At 34.1% G+C, this 23,227-nt stretch overlaps 1 protein-coding gene across 7 annotated transcripts in view; it reads right to left on the minus strand.

Moving 5' to 3' along the window:
* The window catches only part of LOC108756009 (synaptotagmin-7), a 169,112-nt gene that overhangs the window by 18,364 nt on the left and 127,521 nt on the right, over positions 1-23,227 (minus strand). For 2 of the 7 annotated variants that reach the window (XM_018499542.1, XM_018499541.1), the window contains exon 1: positions 2,406-2,552. The exons of the other annotated variants lie outside the window; for them this stretch is intronic. In XM_018499542.1, coding sequence (XP_018355044.1) covers positions 2,406-2,470 — 65 coding nt within the window. In that variant the 5' untranslated portion in view covers positions 2,471-2,552. Of the gene's footprint in view, positions 1-2,405; positions 2,553-23,227 lie in introns of those variants that run through there. 7 annotated transcript variants of the gene reach the window in all.

Consider the following 23,227-nt stretch of genomic DNA (forward strand, 5'->3'; position numbering starts at 1 on the left):
AATTATAATTTTCTCGTATATTAAATTTGATGAAATTCAATCCAATAAAATTAGATAATAAAGGTAAATTAAATTTTTGTAGATTTTCTATTTCATACTTTTAATTAATATAAGATAGATTTAATAAACAACCGTTTCGCTTTTGATTCGCTATTTGATGTAATTTCAAATTGCCAATTTCAATTCGCTACGTCACCTGTTCGTTATGCCTTAACGTGTTTCGACGACAATGCATGATTAATTTAACGGCGTTGTCATTCCAGAACGTGAGTGTGTACCCAATCTGTTGCCGAATCGTGAACATACCAGCAATGTTACTTTAGCATTTCAATTACATTATTGAAAACGCTGTTTACAAAAATGTCACACCAAAAGCATTCTCTAAATATTTCCTATTGCATTGTTAGAACGTGAAATAGAAAGACCGTAAATTTTATCACATATTTGTTTGTAATAAAATCAATTTATTAAGAGAGAATATAGGAGATTATTTTGCAAATTATAACTCTCTAATTTAATCTCTTTTTATTTTAAAATTTTAAAAGGCTTGAACAAACATATTTTTTCTAATTACGACATTGCATCTCTTTAAAGAAAACACACACACACACACACACACACACACACAAATTCTTCTTATCGTACTATAACGTATCGTCAATAAAATGAAAATATTTTATATATAGGATCGATAAAAATCATATTTCAAACTATTTAAAACATGCTCAATCGATGTTTTTAATATGTTTTTTTAATGATATTGTTTAAAGCATATATGAATCATTAAAAATATATTTTAAAAATATGATGTTTTGTTCTTTAAAAGAAAAAACATTATCTTTTCCCAATCCTGTTTTATATGATGAAAATGGAAATAAATCGTAACATAAGTCACAAGCGTCATTTTATTTAAAAATTACACTAGTCTTATCTTGCCAACGATACTTTCATGAAATACTATATACGATATATTACGGCGCCGATCATTCCAATAAATAAAAAATATTGTGTCAACTGACTTATTGTGCAACATGGCACGGATTTTCTTGTTTTGTATTAGAAACGTTACGTCGCTTGGCAAAGGAGCAGAAATTGCTCCTGTCGTCGCAAAAAGGCACTGAAAATACTGGAAACGGGAACGACGGCTTGCCATTTTGCGATGCTTCTCCGAGTGTCACGAGGACGATTCGACTGCTCGCCTCGAATATTTTTAAATCGAGGGTGGCTACCGGAGAGAGATAGATCCCGATGGATATATTCCGAAATTGTTCGCGCGGAACGTCCTTGAGGACCATCGATGTGTAGAGTACTTTCTCACGCTGATACGCAACACTCCTGTGGCCCTTAACCCTTAAATTGCTGCGTCTTTCCAAAGCTCTAAAACTGTCACGTTGACGCGAAAAGTATGAAAGACGCTGAAAGGGCTTTTATGCATCTTTTCTGCGCGACACTATTTCACTGTGTTTATGTCCGAGAAATCGTTCCAAGGCAAGGTCACGTTATGAAAGGTAAACTGCCCGGTTGTGTGCATAATGCATGTTACTCTGACCACATCCGTTAAAGAAAAAATATAATACTGCGTTCAAAAAGTGACAAATATACTACGTATTAAATATCGTGTTCAAAATATTAGTATCATATATGAAAAGTAACATAAAAAAGTAATTTTACGCCACATTATGTTAATATACATATTATCATAATTAATATTTGTATAAAGTAATAAATTGTTTACTTTTAATCCTTCATAATTAATACATTTATATGAATAGTAATTAACCTTTCAATCTTTCAGCGATTTTAAATGCCATCTTATAATCTGCTTATAATCTGCTTTTCGCAGAAAAATTCCAATTATTATAGGTGTGTCACAAAAGGTTGAATGTAAAATTTAATACATACAAATCTGTTTTTTATGGTTAAACTAGTATACACTTTTAGAAATTAAGGTGAAATAAGTATATGTTTGATATTTGGCGAAAACGAGAAAGAGAATTCTAGTGCAGTTTAATACAGGAATAAAAAAGAGACCTTTTATATACTTAAAAAAAGGAATAAATAATAGTTTCAAATGTCAATATTATGTGTCATTTTGTACATTTTAGTCAATATAAAAACAAATTACAATGTTGCAATCGTCTTAATTATTGTTAAAGTTTTCAATTCCTTTGAATGCACGTTAAAGTTCTGTAGAATCTGTTCTGTAGGATTTTCCTCTATCTATATCTATATAGATTCTTTTATTACCGCAGGCAATAAACTGTAGAAATTTGTACTGTTCTGTATCACGCTGTCCATACTAATGCTTATCTATAAGTGTGCACTTATAGTCTCGTAGCTAAATGCTGCTTATGCTCTTTGTTGCGAAAATACGTACACTACATACATCGTAAACGGTACTTTACCTGGTAGTGTAGTATTCGAAGAAGGCAACGAGTATCTCCAACGATCTTGACACTGCAGCCCACATAATTTTCACGTTCCAACGAATCTCAATCAGCTAATCTAATCTCACTAGAGGTTGCTAGTATTTTCATGGAAATTCCAGTTCGCGAACCTGGCGAGGTAAATTTAATGCATATTTTAAGCGATTCTTGTATCGCTCTCTCATTGTTAATCCTCGTTGCCGATACACATCATCCGTTTGCAAAATCGTAAAATTCGAAAAAAAAAAAAAAAACAAACAAAACGCGACACAGCGGACGATCGACCGATACTGCTTTATTATTTACTGTACAGGCGGGTGTAAATTAAATAGAAATATACATATTTAATCTCTCCTCTGGATTCCAAAGAGCGAATATCAAATTCCGGGGTGAATGTGGATTATACGTCAAATATGCTCTCTATCAAATTTTCATTGTATAAAATTCACAGCAAGCACGTTTGCCATATAATCCGATTAACGCAGAATTTAGTATTAGTTCTTCTAATGTCAAAACACTGTTAATTTTTCAGTTTATAAATGAGTTTAAATAAAGTATCTCTCTGACGAAGTCTCAGAACGACGGCTGTAAGGCAAAGATAAAAAAACCATTTTCTTCGGTTAACTTTATGTATTTCAATTAATTTTCCTTTAAGAAAATTTTATGATCTCTCCTTCTCCCTTTTTATATCTAAGTATAGAGGTACATAAAATATATAAAATTATCAGAAGTAATGATTTTTTTCCTTAAAATTCTAATTTCACTTATAGATTATATAAAATACCACGTATATAGAAACTGTGTTCTCACTTACGCATATTTATAGAAAAAAAAAATTAGTCACGTTATAACAATTTCCTTGAAAACTTATTTATCTTTGTATGTAAATGAATTTTTATTAATAAAAAATATATTAAATTTTTGTTAAATTTATAAAACATCACTTGCCATAATTTGCAATTATAGATTTTTTTAATCGGAAAAGTTCAAATAATTATTAGATTGACCAAAAATATCGTACTATTAATTATTAAATTTTAATCTGCATGACCACAATTGTGTGGCTGGCGTTAGAAATTAACAAAATTTACGATGTATTGTATCATATGTATTGTTACATTATACTATATTTTGTAACAGAGACTACAACAGAATCAAATAGAACCATACAATTAGTCCACATAATACGTGTAGTACAATCAGTTACGCGGATGCTTAACGCACGAATTGACAAATATGATACATTTTCATCGATTATGTATTAACATTACATCCACAATTATTGAGTAATAAAGAGTTACTTCATTAAACGTTGCAACTATGACGCTAAATCATTAGATATGCGTCCCTCATTAAATTAAACAAACACAATAATGTGAATTGAATATCTTTCGTGAATTATTACAACGTATGGTTAGCCCCACATCAAATGTAAATGGAAATTGTGGTGTAATTTGAAATTTAATTGAGATATACTGTTTAAGTGCAAACTTTTCTGATTAGTCACCCTCTGAGATTTACTATTAATAAATCAATAATATTTAAGAAAAAAAAGAAAATTAATTAAAAACATCTTTTACACAATCACAATGCAGGATTTTGACGAAATCGCGAACGAGAAATAAAAATGATTTACGAATGTAATCTGAATAAGGTGAATATGCGGTGACACCAATTGCGATCAGAAAATATTGCACATCACGACCGCGATAAAAGAGCAACGTCATATTTATCGCCGACATCTGGCGACGTCATATGGATAGAAGCTTATACGCTACACGTGGCTGGAAGTCTTTTTTAATATGATAATGATAAATTTTTAAACATTGAGTCACGACAAAGAACGCATCCACATACACGTTTCCCACGTACAAATGAATTTCCTTTGCATAAAATATGAAGAGATCTAAAACGATCTGATATATCACAGGTAAAAAATTTCGAGGATATCGCCTGTATGCTACGCACGTGTTTGTATGTGTATGTACATGTGGTTATACATACTTCTCGTAGATCGTGATACATAAATCATTCCCTTTATGCCCAAAGAATAAGTGAAAGAAACGAAATTCTTATTCTATAAAATATATACTATGTTATTTCCAACGAATGAAAGGATTTAAAAACACAGATACTTTCCTCTTTTATCCAGAGCGGCGTAATTAAAAGACTTCGTCTAATTAAAGGGCAGTATTTACGGAGGTACTAAGAAGTAAGAAACTATTCGCACTTGTCGAAAGAGGGTAATGCAAATTTGCGGAATACGTCTTACCACGTCTAGTAATTGACGGTGACACGATTAAGTCGCGATTAAACTAGCGAAATATCGTATTTCGCCGACACGCCACCTCGTTTGAGTCAATATTCAATAACGATGCCGTGCTTTTAACGATTATGTACGCGCGTCATGTATGTGTGAAACTGTTTTAATGAGTTTTAACAAGCAATTTAGCGAGGCGTACACGGCGGTGAGCACGCTAACGAAGGTAGATAACTTTCTTCGCTCGATATAATGATCAAGTAAGGCCGAACTTTTTCCACCGTCCGTTGCAGCTTTCGTGGTCCATCGAGCGACCACAACAATGAAAAATGACTAAAAAGCACGAAGGTGCACGAATTTTATCCGAAGAAAGGAACTTCACGTGAAGTTGAAACATTAAACACAGCAACGTAATCACATAGAAATTTGTAGGATTTATCAAATAAATCGTCTCTGCTAACGTCACAAATATTTGTTCTCGATCTTACGTGAAATCTGGATAAATAAAGGTCGGAAAGTGTAAATTGCGAAATAAGTACAAAAGAGCACACACTGTGTTAGTCTAAATTTCTTATTTGTTTGTCTAACTTCAAAAATTAAATATACACACGTTTCATGAATTTGTTTGACATCTGTTTTATTCGTTTACTTTGACCTTTTTAGTCTTTCTTTATTAATTTTTTCGTTAATTTTCTCTGCTAATTTTTTATTTCTTGGCAACGTTTGTTTTCGCAGATGAAAATCTGGTGTACAGGATAAACAATCGACAGAAAGTTTGACGAGACGAATTATAAATTCAAACATCGCATAAGATCCCCCCTCCCTCTCTCCCTCCCTCCCTCCCTCTTTCTCTCTCTCTCTCTCTTTCCTTATCGTATTAAATTTACTTCTTTTACCTTTCAGAATGTACGAACACAATGTAAATTCCTTTAAGTTATGCAGAGCCGTCTTCCTCCGATCGTTTCCAACTGCTCGAAATGAAGAGTAAGAATTCTACGGAGTTCGTACCCAATGCACTTTCAGAACTTAGATTTTAATAGATAGCTAGTCGGTCGAATTATAAAATGGAACTCCGGCAGAAACTATACAGCATATTATTATTTAGATTTTCGGAATTCAACCGAATATCCATATTAAGAGGACCGTTGAGACGCGTTACAAATTGACATTCAAATTGTGTAAGCGCTTTCGAGACTATATCAGTTGTACAGTTGCAAATATTATCTATTGTACAGGATGGATACGAATTTCATGCATCTCTCGGGGGCGTTAAAATAATTATTCGTTTTTACCGTGCACCCGTAGACAGAAATACCTCGTTATCGAGATATCAAACGCTAAAAGTGAATAACGTCCATTCCGTGCTTAGAAACGTTTTAAAAACGCATAATGAAACAGAAATGCTAATACAGCACCGAAGAAAAATGCTACGTTATTAAACGGTGTAATTATCATAACAGCTCACGAGAACGCAAGAGAAATAATAAATAGTTCGCTAAATATAATTTCTACGATATAAGAAATTACACGACATATAATGGAATGCGACAAATTTTCACCTTGAAAGAGAAATTCTTTTGTCTCTTACTTATAACCCTTACAATTCTTATAAATATTACCCTCTTACTTGTACTTATTTCATCGCTGTTTCTATGTTATGTAATAATTATGACTTCTCTTAAAATAATGCTAAAGCTTGAAGATTACGAGCATCAGACTTTGTTGTTTCGAACGGACTTAATTATTCAATCAACCGAAGTAGATAGAGTTTATAAGACGATATTCAGCCATAAAGTTATCCCATCTCTTGGCTTTTAGATGTGCAATAATCTTATATCTCATCTTAATCTATTAATGGAATTAAGAATATTCAGGATAGTTTCATCGAGTTACGTACGTCAAAGTTAGATGAGATAGCTTGGGAATAGAAAACGTAAGTTAGCATTACTAGCAGCCGATAGGAAACTACCGCATTATATGATTTGTTTGTAATGTAAAATCAGTTGGATGTGTGTCTATTAGCTTCTCCCATGTAAATTACCGATAATATATTTCAGGAGAATTGTTTGGAATATATTTAATTAATAAGCTCACCACTGTCTAGATAGCGAGGTATTAAAGCGAATCGACTAAGAATCTCGTACATTCACGCGATGCTCCGCATGTTAGATATATCGCTGGCACATTCGGGCTGAACAGCAGGTATCGAATACCTTAATAGGAACTACCTAGAGACGTAGCATACCACAGCAAAGCGAGTAAATTTAGAGATAACCCAAAGTTTTGCGTAACTACCTGGCCGCAGTTAGTTTCTAACAAAAAATGATAAAACCAAGTTCGCGAGTTGCGAAAAAGCTTCATCAAAAAAACCAAGTCAAGTCTCTTGATTTTCGGAAATCACGATGTGACTGACAAGTCAATATTAAACTCATCAGAAGAATCTTCTGAGTTCGTAGTGAACTTGCATGATATATACGACAATAAAGCGTAAAAGCGACACGAAAGTAAATCACATCTTCACGTGAGAATTTCGAAGCGCTTAACGCAGCGCAACATACAATACAATCGATTTATTCATACTCCGACACTGAATATACTTCGGTCCTCTCATGCATAGATACCTCGACGTACTACCCAATAAGTATCGAAAACGAGAACTCACACACGACTAGTGCATAAGTGAGAAGAGCTCATCATACGAGGTGCCATCGATTGGAAAAAAAAAACAAATCTGCGGAATCTAGAGGCTGGGCAAACGAGCGACCGGATCCGAGATGGTACGTGCTACATGTCGGGCTGTTCACTTCGGGGATTGAAGCAACGAACAGAAAGAGCGAGCGAGCGAGCGAGCGAGCGAGAGAGAGAGAGAGAGAGAGAGAGAGAGAGAGAGAGAGAGAAGGATAGCGAGAGAAACGCGACCACGGTGGGCGACGGGGCGAGGGATGGTGGCTGGTCGGAAGATAGGTTGGATCGATCCTAGCCACCACCACTACGAAAGAGCGTAGCCCGTCGTCCGGGTCTGGTACTGGTGAACCGTATATATTGCCGAAGCCAATCGCTTCCTCTACGCAGGTAAACGTGAGGAAAAATCATGTGTCCTGCGCGGATTCACCGTGTTCACCGCAAATTCGACGAACATGTACCTGCATAAACGCAGAGATGGACTCATTGTCCGATTATCGAGAGATAATTCCTCGCATGCTCTGAATATATGTAGCGACAGGTGGGAGTGCCGACAGGCGGTTGACCATAATCACACGTAAAGCCGTAATCGCACTGCAGATTGCCGATTACAGTTGCCAGTCGCAAGTTTTATTTTAGCCGTTCACGTTGCAGCTAGTCCATTGGCTGCATTATGATTGACAATGAAACCGTCAACCGGCAATCGTGACTGGCGATCGTAACTGGCAGCGTACTGTGATTATGGCTTAAATGAGCTCGCGTATACATTTGTCTGTATTTGAAACTCACTTTGCCAGTAAAGCTTACCGGGCTCTCTAGACTAGAGCTTGTACGTGTTGCCATTCATTCGCTTTGTTTTCCTGCAGATGATTTGCGCGAGCAGCTTTACAACGCGGCTTGATAGGTTTTGGCCGGATAGTCACTAGCGCTTTCGCGCGGTTTGCTCGCTTAGTTCAGGAAACGCACCGCAAAGATAATCCCTTTAAGCATTGCGTCCGAAAGTTCATCGATTGACGCGGTTCACGCCGCGAAAACGATTATTGACAAGCCTTCGATGTAATACCGTCCAATACCTATCGATTCGCACCTCCCTCTGGAAATCCAGTAACAATTCAGAAGCACATCGTAGTACACATTTGCATATAAGGGGATGAGACTGGTGAGAGAACTCAATGGTTTCTGCACGCTTGGTTTGCTATTGATCAGACCGGAAATATTCGAATTTTTTCGCTCGTACGAGCTTCGGTGCGCAATTTCTTTTGGAAACAGGAATCGTATTTCTCATCTCACCATCTCTTGAGTAACGTCGCAACAAATCTTCCGAAACGCATCTCCTCTGCTAACAGACCGACATCCTTTTGTTTTCACGAGAAGGAATATGGTATTACTCCTGTGTTTTTATCCGAGAGCAAATATTTTCGCTCCTCTGATTGATTACAGACTTGTACAGTGTAGCCACTTGAACCACATCTTACAAATCAAGAGAACCACCATCCATCGGCGATGGTTGGCCAAAGTTTCGTTTCCACTGGGAATCTGGCAGGACAAACGGTGCAATTAAAAATGAAGCAAACGTGTCCTGAAAAACACGTGTAAAACGGTAAACTCGAAAGCGAAGCGTACGTTGCTGTAAATAAGAAAAAAAAATGAAGAAGTGTCGCGTCGAGATGTGTAAGAAGAACGAAGCGATATAAATAATTTTGTGCACGTTCGTATCTTTTTGTTATGGATGCTCGCGATCACGCGTTCACAGTCAAATACTTTGAGATATTAAACGGCTTTCTCGTGAGAGGTCCCTCATGCAAGATGAAGAACATCTATTCGCTCCGTGCTTTTACTTCAAAGCGAACGGCTTCTTCAAACGGCTTCTATCTTCTCCTAATACTATGTAGAACCGCCGAAGGTGCCAATCTGATAATTTCCTATTCTTGTTTTCGTTTAGTAAAGAATTATTTTGATATTATTTGTATCATTAGAATTATTTGTATTCACGTATATACATTTTCAAAATATTCTGTACTGTAGCTAATAAAAAAAAAAGTTGAAATGATCCAAAACGAAGCGAAAATAGGATTATCCGCGATTCTAGTATTAAGAGTATTCGCTTCGTTTTTCCTGGCAGAACATCAGTAATACCGAATATAACAAGCAGACTCTCTCCATTTACGACGGATTCCGCCCCAAATTGTCCAACAAAAGAAGCGTAAGATAGGAGAAAGGGAGAAGAATACGACGTCGTGACGGCGACGGAGTCACCTCGGAATAGCCAAGTCCAAGATGACGGGAAAAGTCTGATGGCTGAAGGTCGCTAAGTTCGCACGCGATGGTTATTATGGATTACTTTAGGACTCCTTAGGACTTTTGCGCTCGTTCGGCAATTAAGACGTAGTCGTTGCGGTCGTTACGACGACCACGACGCGACGCCCTGAAAATTTAATGAGCGCGCTACTCCCTGTCTCTCTCTTTCCTTCCCTAACCGCGATAATAGTAAAAAGTCGCTCGCCCTGCGTGCCAGGCGGCTGGAAGACAGGCGAGCAACAGGTTCCCTCTCCTGTGCACACACGTAAAGCGTCCCAGCGTCGATTCCCCTATTCAATTACTCGTCCGCTCTAGTTTCGTCGTTAATCCGCGGATTCTTTACGATGGAAAGATAACGAGTCTTTTGAAGATCAATAAGCACTAGGGGTAAAGAGAAAAAGGGAAAAAGGTATGCGTTACGTTAAGAAAGGAGCTCGGGTATACCGCGCTCTTTCTTCGTTCCAGAATCGTTGAACGCGCTATATTTAGATATTTTGTACAGGATCACGGAGAGGAAATCTACTTAATAGCAGTAAGGCGATATCTATCGAATATCGGGACGTTGTTTCATTAGAGAAAAATAGACGCTCTTTCGATAATGTTCGAATTTTCATCATTATGTATTTGCACGTTTACAACTGACACAAAAATTCCATTAATAAAAGGTAAAGGATTTTATTTAGATAAATACTATATAAGATTTTTAAATAATAAAAAGAAGATAGTCATTTTATTATATGTATGTTTATCATATTTTATCATCTGCCTGTATCAATCTTAATTTTTCACAAAACCTAATTCTAACATTTAACAGATAGAAGGACTCTTCATATACAAAATAAATAACAATAAATAAAGGGTAAGGTAAGAATCAAATACATTTTAAATTGTCACACAATTAAAAAGAATAAATTACAAATAAAGAAAAGTAAAAATGGAAAAAAATAATAATAATAAAAAATAATTTAAATTTAAATATAAAACGTTACAAGTTTCGGGTACCGGATTGAGCTCTCTTCAGACATTAACTTATCACAAAAATCGCTGTACAAAATTAATTATCGAAAATGCTCGCATATTCCTTATAATAACAGTTCGGGTGAGTCTTGATGTAGAACTCGACATTATTCATAGGATTGAACAGTCAAATGTTTCATATTTCTTGGAAAAAGTTCAAAAATCATGTGTAAATTATTCAAACAAGTATGTCCATATAAATATAAAAATCAATTGAAATTTACAGAGTTTAATGGAACGCAGATGTGTAAGACAGACATTGTATGTCGATTATAATGTACACTCGCTGATGTGGATCAACACGGTAGCCGAAACTTGTAACGTTTTATATTTGAATTTAAATTATTTTTTTTAATTATTTTTTTTCCATTTTTACTTTTCTTTATTTGTAATTTATTCTTTTTTTTTGTGTAACAATTTAAAATGTGTTTGACTCTTATCTTACCCTTTATTTATTGTTACCTAATTCTAAATTTCTAATATTTAAGTTGCCACTGTTGCCTTGATTCCATTTTGTTAAGAAAAGATTAAAATCCGAAAGTGTTAGCTTAATCCTTTCAAAAAAGACGCCTTAAAGTACTTCATATACAAGTTATACTTGCTTAAAAACTAACTTTTACGCGAAGGCGTATCTCGTGACTCTTTTTCGTATTTTTTTAAGATCTCCAGGGAAAATATATACAACGAAATTTTCAAGTTTACACTTGGTCTGAATAACGAGGGTCGTTTTGCAGTATTGTTTACAGCGCCTGATGGTTTACACAAAGAGAATATTTCATTTCTATTCCATCTTCTATTTTCCCTCGTGAAAATTTGAAGCTAAAGTGATGACAACATCAATTCAATTTTCTCACGAAACTTATAGATACACAAATTTATTCTTTTTAAAACAAAATGCAAAAGCTATACTATAATATCTATCAAAAAAAAGAAATAAAAATATATCATTTTATTTCTTCTGCAAAATTTTCTCGGAAATTCGATTAAGATCGTTCAAAATTTTTAGGGTTTTAATTATTGTAAAAGAAAACAAATATATGATAGTGACAGGAATTATATAGAATTATACAGAACAGTGTAATTTTCGTTATTCGTAGACTTGTTATTTAATTAAAATTTTCACGTATTCATGATTAATATTTATTTTTATCAAAGAAAATGATAAATTTTGACAAATTTTTCAACATAAAAGCACATATGTAAAAAAAGAAATCAAGGCGTAATAAAAACAATTTAAATATTGGAATTAGATTTTCCATTAAATCGATATTAAAACAAATACAGATGATAAAATGTATAATACACGTACGCGTAAAAAAATTTACGTATGCGATCACACACGTATATTTAAAGATGCGTTGAACATTTTACACAGTATATTGTATGTATAATGCAAATTTGCAATAATTTCCTCTCTTTTTATAAACAAGTTTCCCAACAAATTTACTTGCATATTATGCGACGGTATGACACGTTGCGATATTGAATGCATAATCGATTCTAGCGACCGATAGAAAATAGACGCCAACCACACAACGAGGAAGTTAATATAAGTTTTTTTTCTTCCTCCCCGCATGACGTCCTTATTAAAGAGCTACGTCCCACTTGTCAAGCATCAACCTAGTTCTCCAAGCAGCTGTGCCCGATCATGATCGCGCCGATATAAAATTCAGAGCCTCGCATCGTGACTCTGCTTCTTGTATAACTGAACGTGTTTTGTGCCACTTTATACTTTTCTACGTACGCACAGAATATAGATCAAACAATAAAGTCGTAGAGCATAGATTATAGAGTAGATAAAAAGTGAGTTTGACACTAAAAATGAATAATTACAATTTCAGTATTGTGAAATAAATATATTTGTGTGTAACCAAATGTTTTTTTCCTTTGATAACTTTTTATCTTCTATACAAAACAAAAAAACGATTTTAAACTATCTAAAAATTTAATGAAACACAGATTTGGCAATAATATTGTTAAATCAAAATAATTATAAAAAAAAATCAAGCAACTAAAAAATTTTAGCACTCTAATAACCAGCTTGAGCTACATAATCATTTTGATAGTCTAATAAATTATTTTCAGAGTTGTATTCAGCTAAATTTTTCAACAAAATTGTTCTTTCCGTGTATTAATTTAAATAATCATCTTTTTTATACAATTTTTATAACGATTATAATTTACACGTTTATATGAGATAGAATTTTTAAATCCTGAGATAGAAATTGAAATAAGAGTACTTATAAATAAAATATAAATAGAATATTTGAAGAAGTAACTTACAGCTGTTACCGGATTCTGTTATAAATAAAAACGGAAAGTACCTTTATATTACATTTTCTATGTAGAATAAAAATTGTCCTTAAAATATTTACTATAATCTCTATGCTGAGAGAAATAGATAATTTCATGCGCAGCTTCGCGTGCACTCAATATCCTGTAAGAACTTCACGAACGAATTTATACATCCATGTACATAAAACTTCTCTTCCAAGATTCCTGTGCAATTTTTTACACTTTCTAATTTCCACGAAATAATTCATTGTCTGTTGAAAGAAAAAGACGCTACACTACTAATATTATTTTCTTCCGAACAAAGCGTAATTGTAGTGTTCTTCGAATGAAACTCGAAACAAAAAAAAATACAAAAACGCAAATTGCACCGCGCTGAATTTATCGGAGCCGACGAGAGTAATGAATATTCGCGAACATTAATGAAAATACATTTTTCAATTAAACCGCTGTCTATCGAGGTTTTACGCGAGTACATATCAAATTTCGTTGTCACATCATCAGTCTGAATTTCTGGTTTATATGAAGCAGATCGTTACTTGTATACGTTACAAAGTGAACGTAAAATTGGAATTTCATTAGAGAATTATTAATGGCGTCTAGTTAATTTTCAAACTTCCCATCACTATTAGCTGTAGTTAAACTAAATTACGGTAAAGGTTTTTCAATGGATATGGCTCTCAATAAAAATCAACAAATTTTATTTTAGCAATAATTTAATTAATCTTATCTTCTCGTTCTATTTCTAGTTTCTATCTTATATATCGTCTCATCTTTATTACGGATTGAGGTAAAAGTTATATTAATATAATACCATTTCATGAAATTTCTATTGGAATGTAGGCAAAACTGTTTAAAAAATTTTTATAGCTAAAACGCGCAGAGCAATATCTTTAAAGCATTTTTTTATTTATCAAAGCGTGGAGGTTTTATGTTCAATAACGAACCGACACAATACCTATCATGTTGTAAAATGTCGTAGCGTATTGCGGAGGTATTCGTATTGATATAGAAGTACCGAGTGTAACTTGTAGAACAAAAGAAACATCCAGCCATATCGGTTATCGCGGCTATCGCATTCTCGAGCTTTCACAAACATCGCTTCTTCGTCTAGATCGAATAACTGTGAGTCAACTTTGCAGAAAATTCGCTAAAGTCGATTCCTCTTGTTATAATGATACATTTTCTAATGTTTGCGTGTTCCCTTTCCCGATGTTTGTTCTGTAAATTTACCGAAATATCGGACACGTCAAAACGGAGATGAAATGATATTGTAAGTATAACATCGTGATATATCTAAGTACACTTACGGTCTTGTCAACTTTACACTCTAAATTTCTTGGAATGAAATCTCACTCCAAGAGAGTGAAAATACAGCCACTTTTAAAAAAGATTGAAAATATTTCACTTTTTGAGAATTGTCACTTCTTTTCAAAAGTGATTGCATTTTCACTCTTTCGAAGTAAAATTTCACTCCAAGAAATTTAGAATGTAGCCTTTAATTCATTGAGCGTGATGTCCTAAGCTTACTCAACTTTTTAAAGCCTACTCAAATTTTATTGGTCTTGGAAAACGATGGCTTAGTATGACGAAGAGAAAATTCGTCGATATTTATAAATTATTATATTATTGACCGAAACTTGAAACTAAAATCGAGACTCGAGAAAACATGTTATCGTGCTTGCTACGTTTCATTTTCATAAATTCAAACGTTTTATTAAATCAATATTGCTTGTAAAGAATTGCTGATAAATGACATTTGTAAATATATTTTAACAGCTCAAAGCTGGAAAAGAGATAATTTAATCTGTCTTTTGCAGATGTTAATTATATTTAATAGCTATCATTAGATATGCTCACAGAATTATTAAATATTGAAAATCAAAGAGCTCTCATGTATTTATAAAGCGTTAATAACGTGACAAAATCATATTTTTCTCTTAATTTCACATAAAATTCAAATATAATTTAATTCGAAGTATAACGAGAATGAGAAGCCACTGCTAATAATGGTCTCTTAATAATTTTTTCTAAAAATTCGACTTCAACTATGATAAAATATACCATAAAAATTTTACTTGATAATGAGATACTTCATATATGCATGGCCTTCAAAATACGAAGAATAAATAGAAACCTATCTGATACTCTATTCGTGTGCTATTTATGCTACTGTAAAGTTAATGTATACGTGACCGTTTGATTATTATTCTTGTCGACTTCAATTTATTCATAATTGCGTAGTATGCGAATAAACGTTATGCAGTTATGCTTTTAGTTTTTCGCTAAAAAATTAACGACAAAAAAAAGTTCAATACTCACAAATTTTTATTTTATTAAAAGAGAAAAATACGTCTTTATGGTACTGAATGCATTTACAAATTGCGTTTTACAAAAATATTTTTTATATATTATTTTTGTATATTTTTTATATACAGTTTCATGATGTCATTTGTACTAAATTTTATATTTTTTTTGCAAAAGAGATAAAATTACAAAGGCACTTTTCCCGCTCTTTCTCTTTCTTTTTCTCGACTCAGTAGAGAAGACATATTTCTTCAAATATATATTTATAATCATATATTATAAAGTTATATTTTCGCAAAAAGAGTTGGAAGAGTTAATCCGGCTTTTATGATAGGCATTTTTGCTTAATGCGGAGGGAACTTGCGCAAAGCAGAAGCTTAAACTCATGGGAACACTCCTACGAAAATGCGGATCTGCCGAGAATAGAGAAACGGAACATCGGTTCCACTTAAATCCCACTTGATCCCGACACTAATCCTATAGCACCAGTAAATGCCTCGATAACTAACATCCACTCACATGAACGAACAAAATAAGAGACTTCTCTCAGATCGGTTTTTTTTATCTACATAAATGACATAAGGTTTTACGTCAGAATTAGTTTATAGTGTTTAACTGCGCGGCTTTACAAATAAATCTGATTTAATGGCAAACGAAGAAGAATCGGCATTTATGTACGGAGAGACGTCTATTCCACAAACAAACATTTTCGCAATTATCCGACCACGTGGATGTTCTGGGTCTAAGTGGGTCATCGTTTTTAGCATTGTTTCAACGACCGATGACATTGGACAGCGGCACATCTCGATATCGACCGGAGTTTCAGAGGCAAAAGGAAATTAGCACGCTATATGGGCGCGCGCGAATTAGATAATGCATCCCGCTGTCGATTCGCAGCTCCACCGCAGCCGTTATGCGATAACTCTCTTCCCGTGATTAGATTACTTAAAACTGTCGCGATTGAATCCCCATTTCGTCGACACGGACGATAAATCCGGTACGTTCGGCAGTAACTTATAATCCGATCCCGTTATGCAATAGGAAATCGATCATCGTAAATATGCGGGTAATATCCGCGAGATAGACAGAGATAGACAGAAATAGAGAGAGAGAGAGAGAGAGAGAGAGAGAGAGAAATTACAGGACAAAAGAAAGAAGAGAGAAACATTTTTCATTAATATTTCACAATATTATTTTGTTATCATCATAAAAATTGTACAAAATGTTTAAAAATGAATAAATAATTTATTTATTTACTTTGTTCATAAGATCTTCATTTACACATTTCTGAGATTAATAGCAAATCAGACGAATTAATCTTAATCTTCCCATGAAATAATACCTCTTGAAATGCCCTTATACTTTGATGCGATTTCATAACGCTGTTCACACTTCCGTCTAAATAGATGAATTTGGACGAGCGGGCATCCATCGTATCTTCCGACGTTTGGACATACATTCGGTAATCACTACGCAATACATTTAATTAAGGAAATCTGTGAAACGAGATGGTCTCTTTACAATTATTACAAGTGATATAATGCCATTCAATGTTCCACTAAAACCCGATATCATTACACGAGACAGATGCTCAGTGAATTACGTGTACACGTACACAGACACACACACACACACATGCGCGCGCGCGCGCGAATTTATTGCTTAATTCCATCCCAAAGATAACTTTAGTGTGGAATATAATCAGGCACAGGATACGCAATATACACATACTGAATATTATCACGTGGAATTATGGAGAGACGAGCAAAACAAAATTATTGGAGGAACGATCGGTTAGCAAGCAATAACACTCTCTTCAACCGACAAGCTCCCAATCATTTTCCCATCAGTTTGAGTGCACTCGAGCGTCATTTACTTACGCGCAAACACTTCAGGTGAGGCCAAACTGATCGCGAGGAGAATTAGATGTCTTAATATACTGATGTTTAATGAAAGCTATGGTTCGTTCGCTTGGGTGACGAATCTCGATTTTATCACAATTTAATGAGAGCTCAGATATCCGGATGACAAATTTCGTTTCTATTGCACTTTGTGTCACGAAAACACACGATGAGATATACGTATATAATGTCCCAAATTTCTCTCTGACGCGAACCACTTTTTACTTACGAATTTTGTCACAGGCTTTCAATCGATTTTTTCCTTAACAAAAACGTCGAGGGACAGCGTCGTCATTCATCGCAATTTCCAATTTTCAAAGATGAAATATCTTTGCAACTTTATATGGAACGTAATCTTGGAAAATCGGATTTTCCACAATCTTCTGTCGTCTTACTTCAAACGTCTTTTTTCTTCCTCCTCTTCTTCTTAAGATATCGATGCAAGCTTCAGCGCGCAAAATAATGAAAAGAAAACAGGGTGTCCCATCGTTTCTCCTACCAAGCATTTTCTCACCACGTTATTATAATTTAATTTATACCAGCCATCGTTATTAAACCAGATTTACAGCGGAATTCTCATGGGGGCACAGCGTCGCGAAACCATGGTCGATGAACCTCCTACGGATACGCGTTAGTTATAAGATTTATTGCGAGTCACACCACACTGAGCATTGAGATTGCACGAATTAAAGTGACGCTTAAATGAATTTTAAGATATACGACATACTAATATGCTTCCAAGTCTATGTCGGACATCAGGCTCGTCTATATTAATAGCTTCGATTTATTACTTTGCTTCCTTCAATATTGATTGGCGAGAAAAGAGGTAAACGGCTAATCGTGCATCTAACGGTACAATTTAATGAAATTTCTTGCACAATATGGATGTTTATGAATTCAATTATGTCAATTTTTGAAAATGTAACATAGAAATGGATGTGCACAATAAACATAATGTTACGCCCAAAATTGCATTCGCGTGGAAAATTTTAGCGGTGAATCTGGCGGGCTCAATTATCAATGGATGCATTCAGGAAATTAAACTGTTGCACTACGGCCGAGTATTAGGTCGTGGTACTGGTGTATAGGAAATCACATAAATAACAATAGGTCAAACACATACCACTGTAGGACCTGTCAAAATATTTGGAATCACGGAGTTCGATAATCGTAGAATAGCTTCGCTCACGCGTTTTAACGTTATGACAGACACAAAAAACGCGATGTAACTGATGACTGACAGTTAATTTGAATATTCAAATAAAACGAATCGAATATTCAAATAGAGATGAAGAGAAAGAGAGAGAAAGGGAGAGAGAGGAGGAGAAGGGGAAGAGAGAGAGAGAGAGAGAGAGAGAGAGAGAGAGAGAGAGAGAGAGGAGAGTAAAATGTGAAAGAAAGTGAAAAATTACTAGATGAGATGACTAGCGAACATAACACGAACCCTTTAGTAAGATTTAAGACACATCATATATCGTCGTATGTTTGCCACATCTGTTCTGATAATAATCCTACGTTTAAAAATTCTACTAAATTTCCATTCAATAAAACTCCATATGCACTTCATTATCACTTTCCACGAAAAGTTTTAAAAGTCCATAAAAAAATAATGTTTAATAATACTTCAAAAAAATTATAAAAACTTTTAAAATCTTTTTTCGAGACCAATCAATTGATATTCTAATTAACGAAAAAAAAGCTTTTCTCCCCGAATCTTGTTTTTGCAAATTGAAATGCGATAATGGGAAAAGAAATAAAATGCTGAAAATACGCAGATAACAACTAAAAGCCTTGCTGGGATTAAAATGGCTTATACAATTATTGTACTCGTTCGTATCTCATATATTTATATACGATACACTTGGTGAATATCAATATATTCCTCACTCTCCTTCCTATGTTTTTTCAATCGGATATAATTAAATTATTTTACTGAAAAACAACTTCATATAAATGATTTTATATAAAATTTGAAAATGTAAAAGAATGAGCGATTGTTTTTAATTCTACAGAAAAAATTTTAATTTTATATTTGTACGTAATAATATATATTTAATATTTTAATAAACATTTTAATATTTGAATAACAGATATATATAAAAATTACAAATGTATACTAAAAATATATATAAAAAGATATTATCATATAAAATTAAGCAGTATCATTCTGTCACAGATTAAATAGAAAATAAATATCAATATGTAAATATTCATTGTTTGTTCTAAATCTAAGAAAAATCATTTAATTATAAATAATAAATGATAAATAAATTATTTATAACTCTTCAAATAAATTATACTAACAACGAAATGTAAAATATAATAACTAGTAATTAAATGTTCATTTTTTTATTTTATTCCTTTCAGTTAAATAAAAATTTATTCAATTCCGTTGAAAATAAAATAGTAATTAGTTCGCTCTCGATAAGAATATTTTCAGCCTTTCATTTTTTTTATCAAAGAATGTTTCGAAAATTTTATATATTGCTTAAAAAGATTTCATTTATAACCATCCATCCAATGTAATATGCATCGATTAACGATATTCGAGTCATATAGCATTAGTATGGATAAGGAACGAACTGAACGTGAATTAAACGCCAGCTATATGTGGTTATAATAATAAATGCAATCTTCGACACTTTTCTATATTCACTTTTCGTGAGTACTGAATATATGATATTTCCTCTCTTACTTTTCTTTTTCTTCTTCTTCATTTCTTTATAGATTGTAATTTTTGTAATTTAATTTTGTAATTTAATCATAATTTAATTTTCAATAATAGATTAAATGTTAAGCTTGCCCAAAATCATTTCTGTGCTATTATATTTCGCAAATATTCATTACGTCGCGTAATTCGTAATATTAATGCGTAATTCATATGGGAATTTAGCAGTATCGGAGAACGAGGCACGTGACAACGAATTCGGAGACATAGAAAATTCGCTGAACGCAAATTTATAATTTATTTCAGAACTAATATATGCTCAGTGATTATAGATAATCCACGTACTAATTAAAGGTACCCAAAATGGTGCAAAGTGCTATTAATGATAATCCGAATTAAGTTATGGTTGAATAAATTTTATACGGTGTCACTTTTACTATGTTAAAATCGCAAGCTGCTTTCTACAAATAAATCGAAAGTAAATTGTTATGCAATCCTCTCTTCCTCTTCGCTCGTTTTTCCTTTGATACTTTATAATATTTATTAAGTACCACTCATATCATTTCATTAATAGCGATGTATGGCCGTGCTACTTGCAAATTTATTTGTATGGTATTTACAAGATATGTGTACGTATATATATTTGCACGTGTATTGGGATGAATATATCAGAAAGCTATTAAATATAGTAAGCGAGCTTGCACAGGAAGTAATCTCCCGGTTTTAATCGATAATCTATCAACCGCTCACAGTTTTTACTTCCCCTTTTCGATGTCATAATTATTATTAAAATAACCACAGAGAGTGACGTAATTCAGCACACATATACACCTGAAAACCGTAATCCGCGAGACCAGAAGAGATCAATGAGGGTAACCTTTACTTTGCATGTCGACGCATTTCCGCTCGGCTCTTCTCGCTCGCCTATCTTTAATGGTGCCTGAACGAAAGCTTGTATACGCGTGAAAATATATAATCGCGTATTCACGAGCGACTTGGAAAAATGCGTGAAAACGTTCGTCCTGGAAAACGGCGGCGGCAGATCTCGAGGTGGACAATAAGTAAAGAGAGCTACGATTGCGAGGGTAAACCAGCGGAATTAATAACTTGAAATGTGCGCGGGGATAAAAAAAAACGAGGAGATTAAACGTGCGGGAGGGTGGAGATACCGCATTAAGTCGGATCATATATAAAGTACAGTGCTTCGATGACATTATAGCTTGAACGCTCTCATAAAGGGGGACGATACGTAATCTCATCGCGTAATCAGGCTTGAGCGGAGCGCACGAGAAGATTATATAAAATGCAACAGCGAGTCTCCGAACGAGGAGGAGGGATCAATGAAAAGTACGGAAATGCATCGATGAAGAACCAGGTAACAGTAACTATTACAATGCGCTACGTCACAGAGCACCCACGCGAATGCTCTTGTTTTATCCAAGACCCACCGAGAGGAAAACGCGCCATTATCCTCTCGCCACGTTTATGTTTGTTACGTGTTGCAGCATTCCTTTTTTCATTTATAATATATGATTTAACATACAAAAGAGTATGGGAACATATTTATTTGAACCGTGGGTGAGTTTAAATAAAGTCTACGCAACTAATACCGATTAAAGCTTTCGCGGTTGCATTCTTTCAAATCATTTCATTACGCGATAAAAGTTTTTAACAAATGGTCGTGGCACGCAAAACTGTACATATTTTTTCTTTTACACAAAGTAAAAAAAATATGAATAACATTTTACATGCATCTATTCATGGAGATAATAATGTATATATTGTATATTATTCTCTTGTTTCAAAACAAAACAAAAAAGTTTTTCGAAAAAGGTGAAAAAACTATTCAAAAAATAATTATTTACTAATCAAATATCGACAAAAAAATATAATCTTCAAAAGAATGATACGAATGCTATTTGACGGACACAGACTGTAAAGTTAAATCAGTTTACTTTCACACAACACACACAATGGTTTTTTTTATAGAGTAATTTTTTTCTAAATTATTCGTAGTACCTAATAATTGGAAAGTTATGTTTGTTTAGTCATTTCATTTAAAAAAAAAACGATATTTACGTATCTTTCTTAAGCCTGATCCAGAATCATGCTTTAAGAGAAGCTGTAAAGCCGTAAAAAATTGATCAATCACAGTAAAATATGAAAAAAATAATCGACTATGACTGACAATTTCTTATGGCTTTACAGCTTACGACCTCTTAAAACAAGATTTTGGACTAAGGCTTAAGCGATGTTTTAACTTTTTATTTTGGCTGATAAAGACTAGTTTAGTCGAAACATACCACACTATTATTTCTCTTTTGTAAATGAATAAATCACAATTACATTAACATCTTTATATGCTTGTTTTTTTGCTCTTAATTTCCTTTCTATTCACTTTATATATAACTATCTATTATTATCTATTACAATTTATAATGTGCGCATATAATACATAAATTTGATATACAATCGCACTTTCCGAATATTCGATATTGATCGTAAATCTAAGTAGTATTCAAATGAATATTTATCCCCTTCTTCAGTGAATACGACGATGATGATGCAGCCGGAAGCTGCTTACACATATCGACCGTGCCTTTTTATGCGACACAGTAGACGACAAGTGTCGCGAGAAAGACTCGGTCGCGTCTTGAAACGAATCACAAGGACGTGAAATTAACGGTCGTATTGAAGTCGCCCGCCTGCGCTGGGGCAACCATGAATCTGGGACTTCCCGGACGAGCAGTAGTCGAGCTTTATCGAAAGACCCAGCCGTGCATAAAGCACAAAGCGATATTATATAAAGGACAAGTGTCGTCCACGCTCGTCGGCCGAGCGGCCTCGTGTTTCTGTTAAAATGCATTTAGCGTAGCAAAGGAACTTTTCTAGCTCGCCGGACGGCTCCTTTGTCGTTCGCTGCGCGAACACTTCCGCCGAGAAAGCAGAACCACAGCAAATGATTTTCTCAGCTGTGCATTTATGACACTTGTCGACGACGCGCCCAGTTATTCCGCACAGACGACGTTACGTTTCGTTAAAGACCCATCTAGATAAGATGCAGAAAGCAAGTCGCAAAGTTAAACTCAGCGTGACGTATTTTCGATCGTTAAGGCCCATCTAAAGCTAGTTCTACATTAGTCGCAAGTCGATCGCAAGCTTATTGTAACAGGCAATCTAAAGTGTCGATTTAAAAATTGACGCTTCAGGTTGAGCTTGCGATCGACTTGGAACTAAAGCTAGTTCTACATTAGTTGCAAGCCGATCGCAAGTTCGTTACGATAACCAATCTAAAATATCAATTTTAAAATTAACGCTTCCGATTGACTAAACGATTCGATAATTTTACTCTATAATTTTATTTCGATCAAACAAT

This window comes from Trachymyrmex septentrionalis, unplaced genomic scaffold, assembly GCF_001594115.1.
Source record: "Trachymyrmex septentrionalis isolate Tsep2-gDNA-1 unplaced genomic scaffold, Tsep1.0 scaffold9, whole genome shotgun sequence".
In the NCBI taxonomy this organism is placed as follows: domain Eukaryota; kingdom Metazoa; phylum Arthropoda; class Insecta; order Hymenoptera; family Formicidae; genus Trachymyrmex; species Trachymyrmex septentrionalis.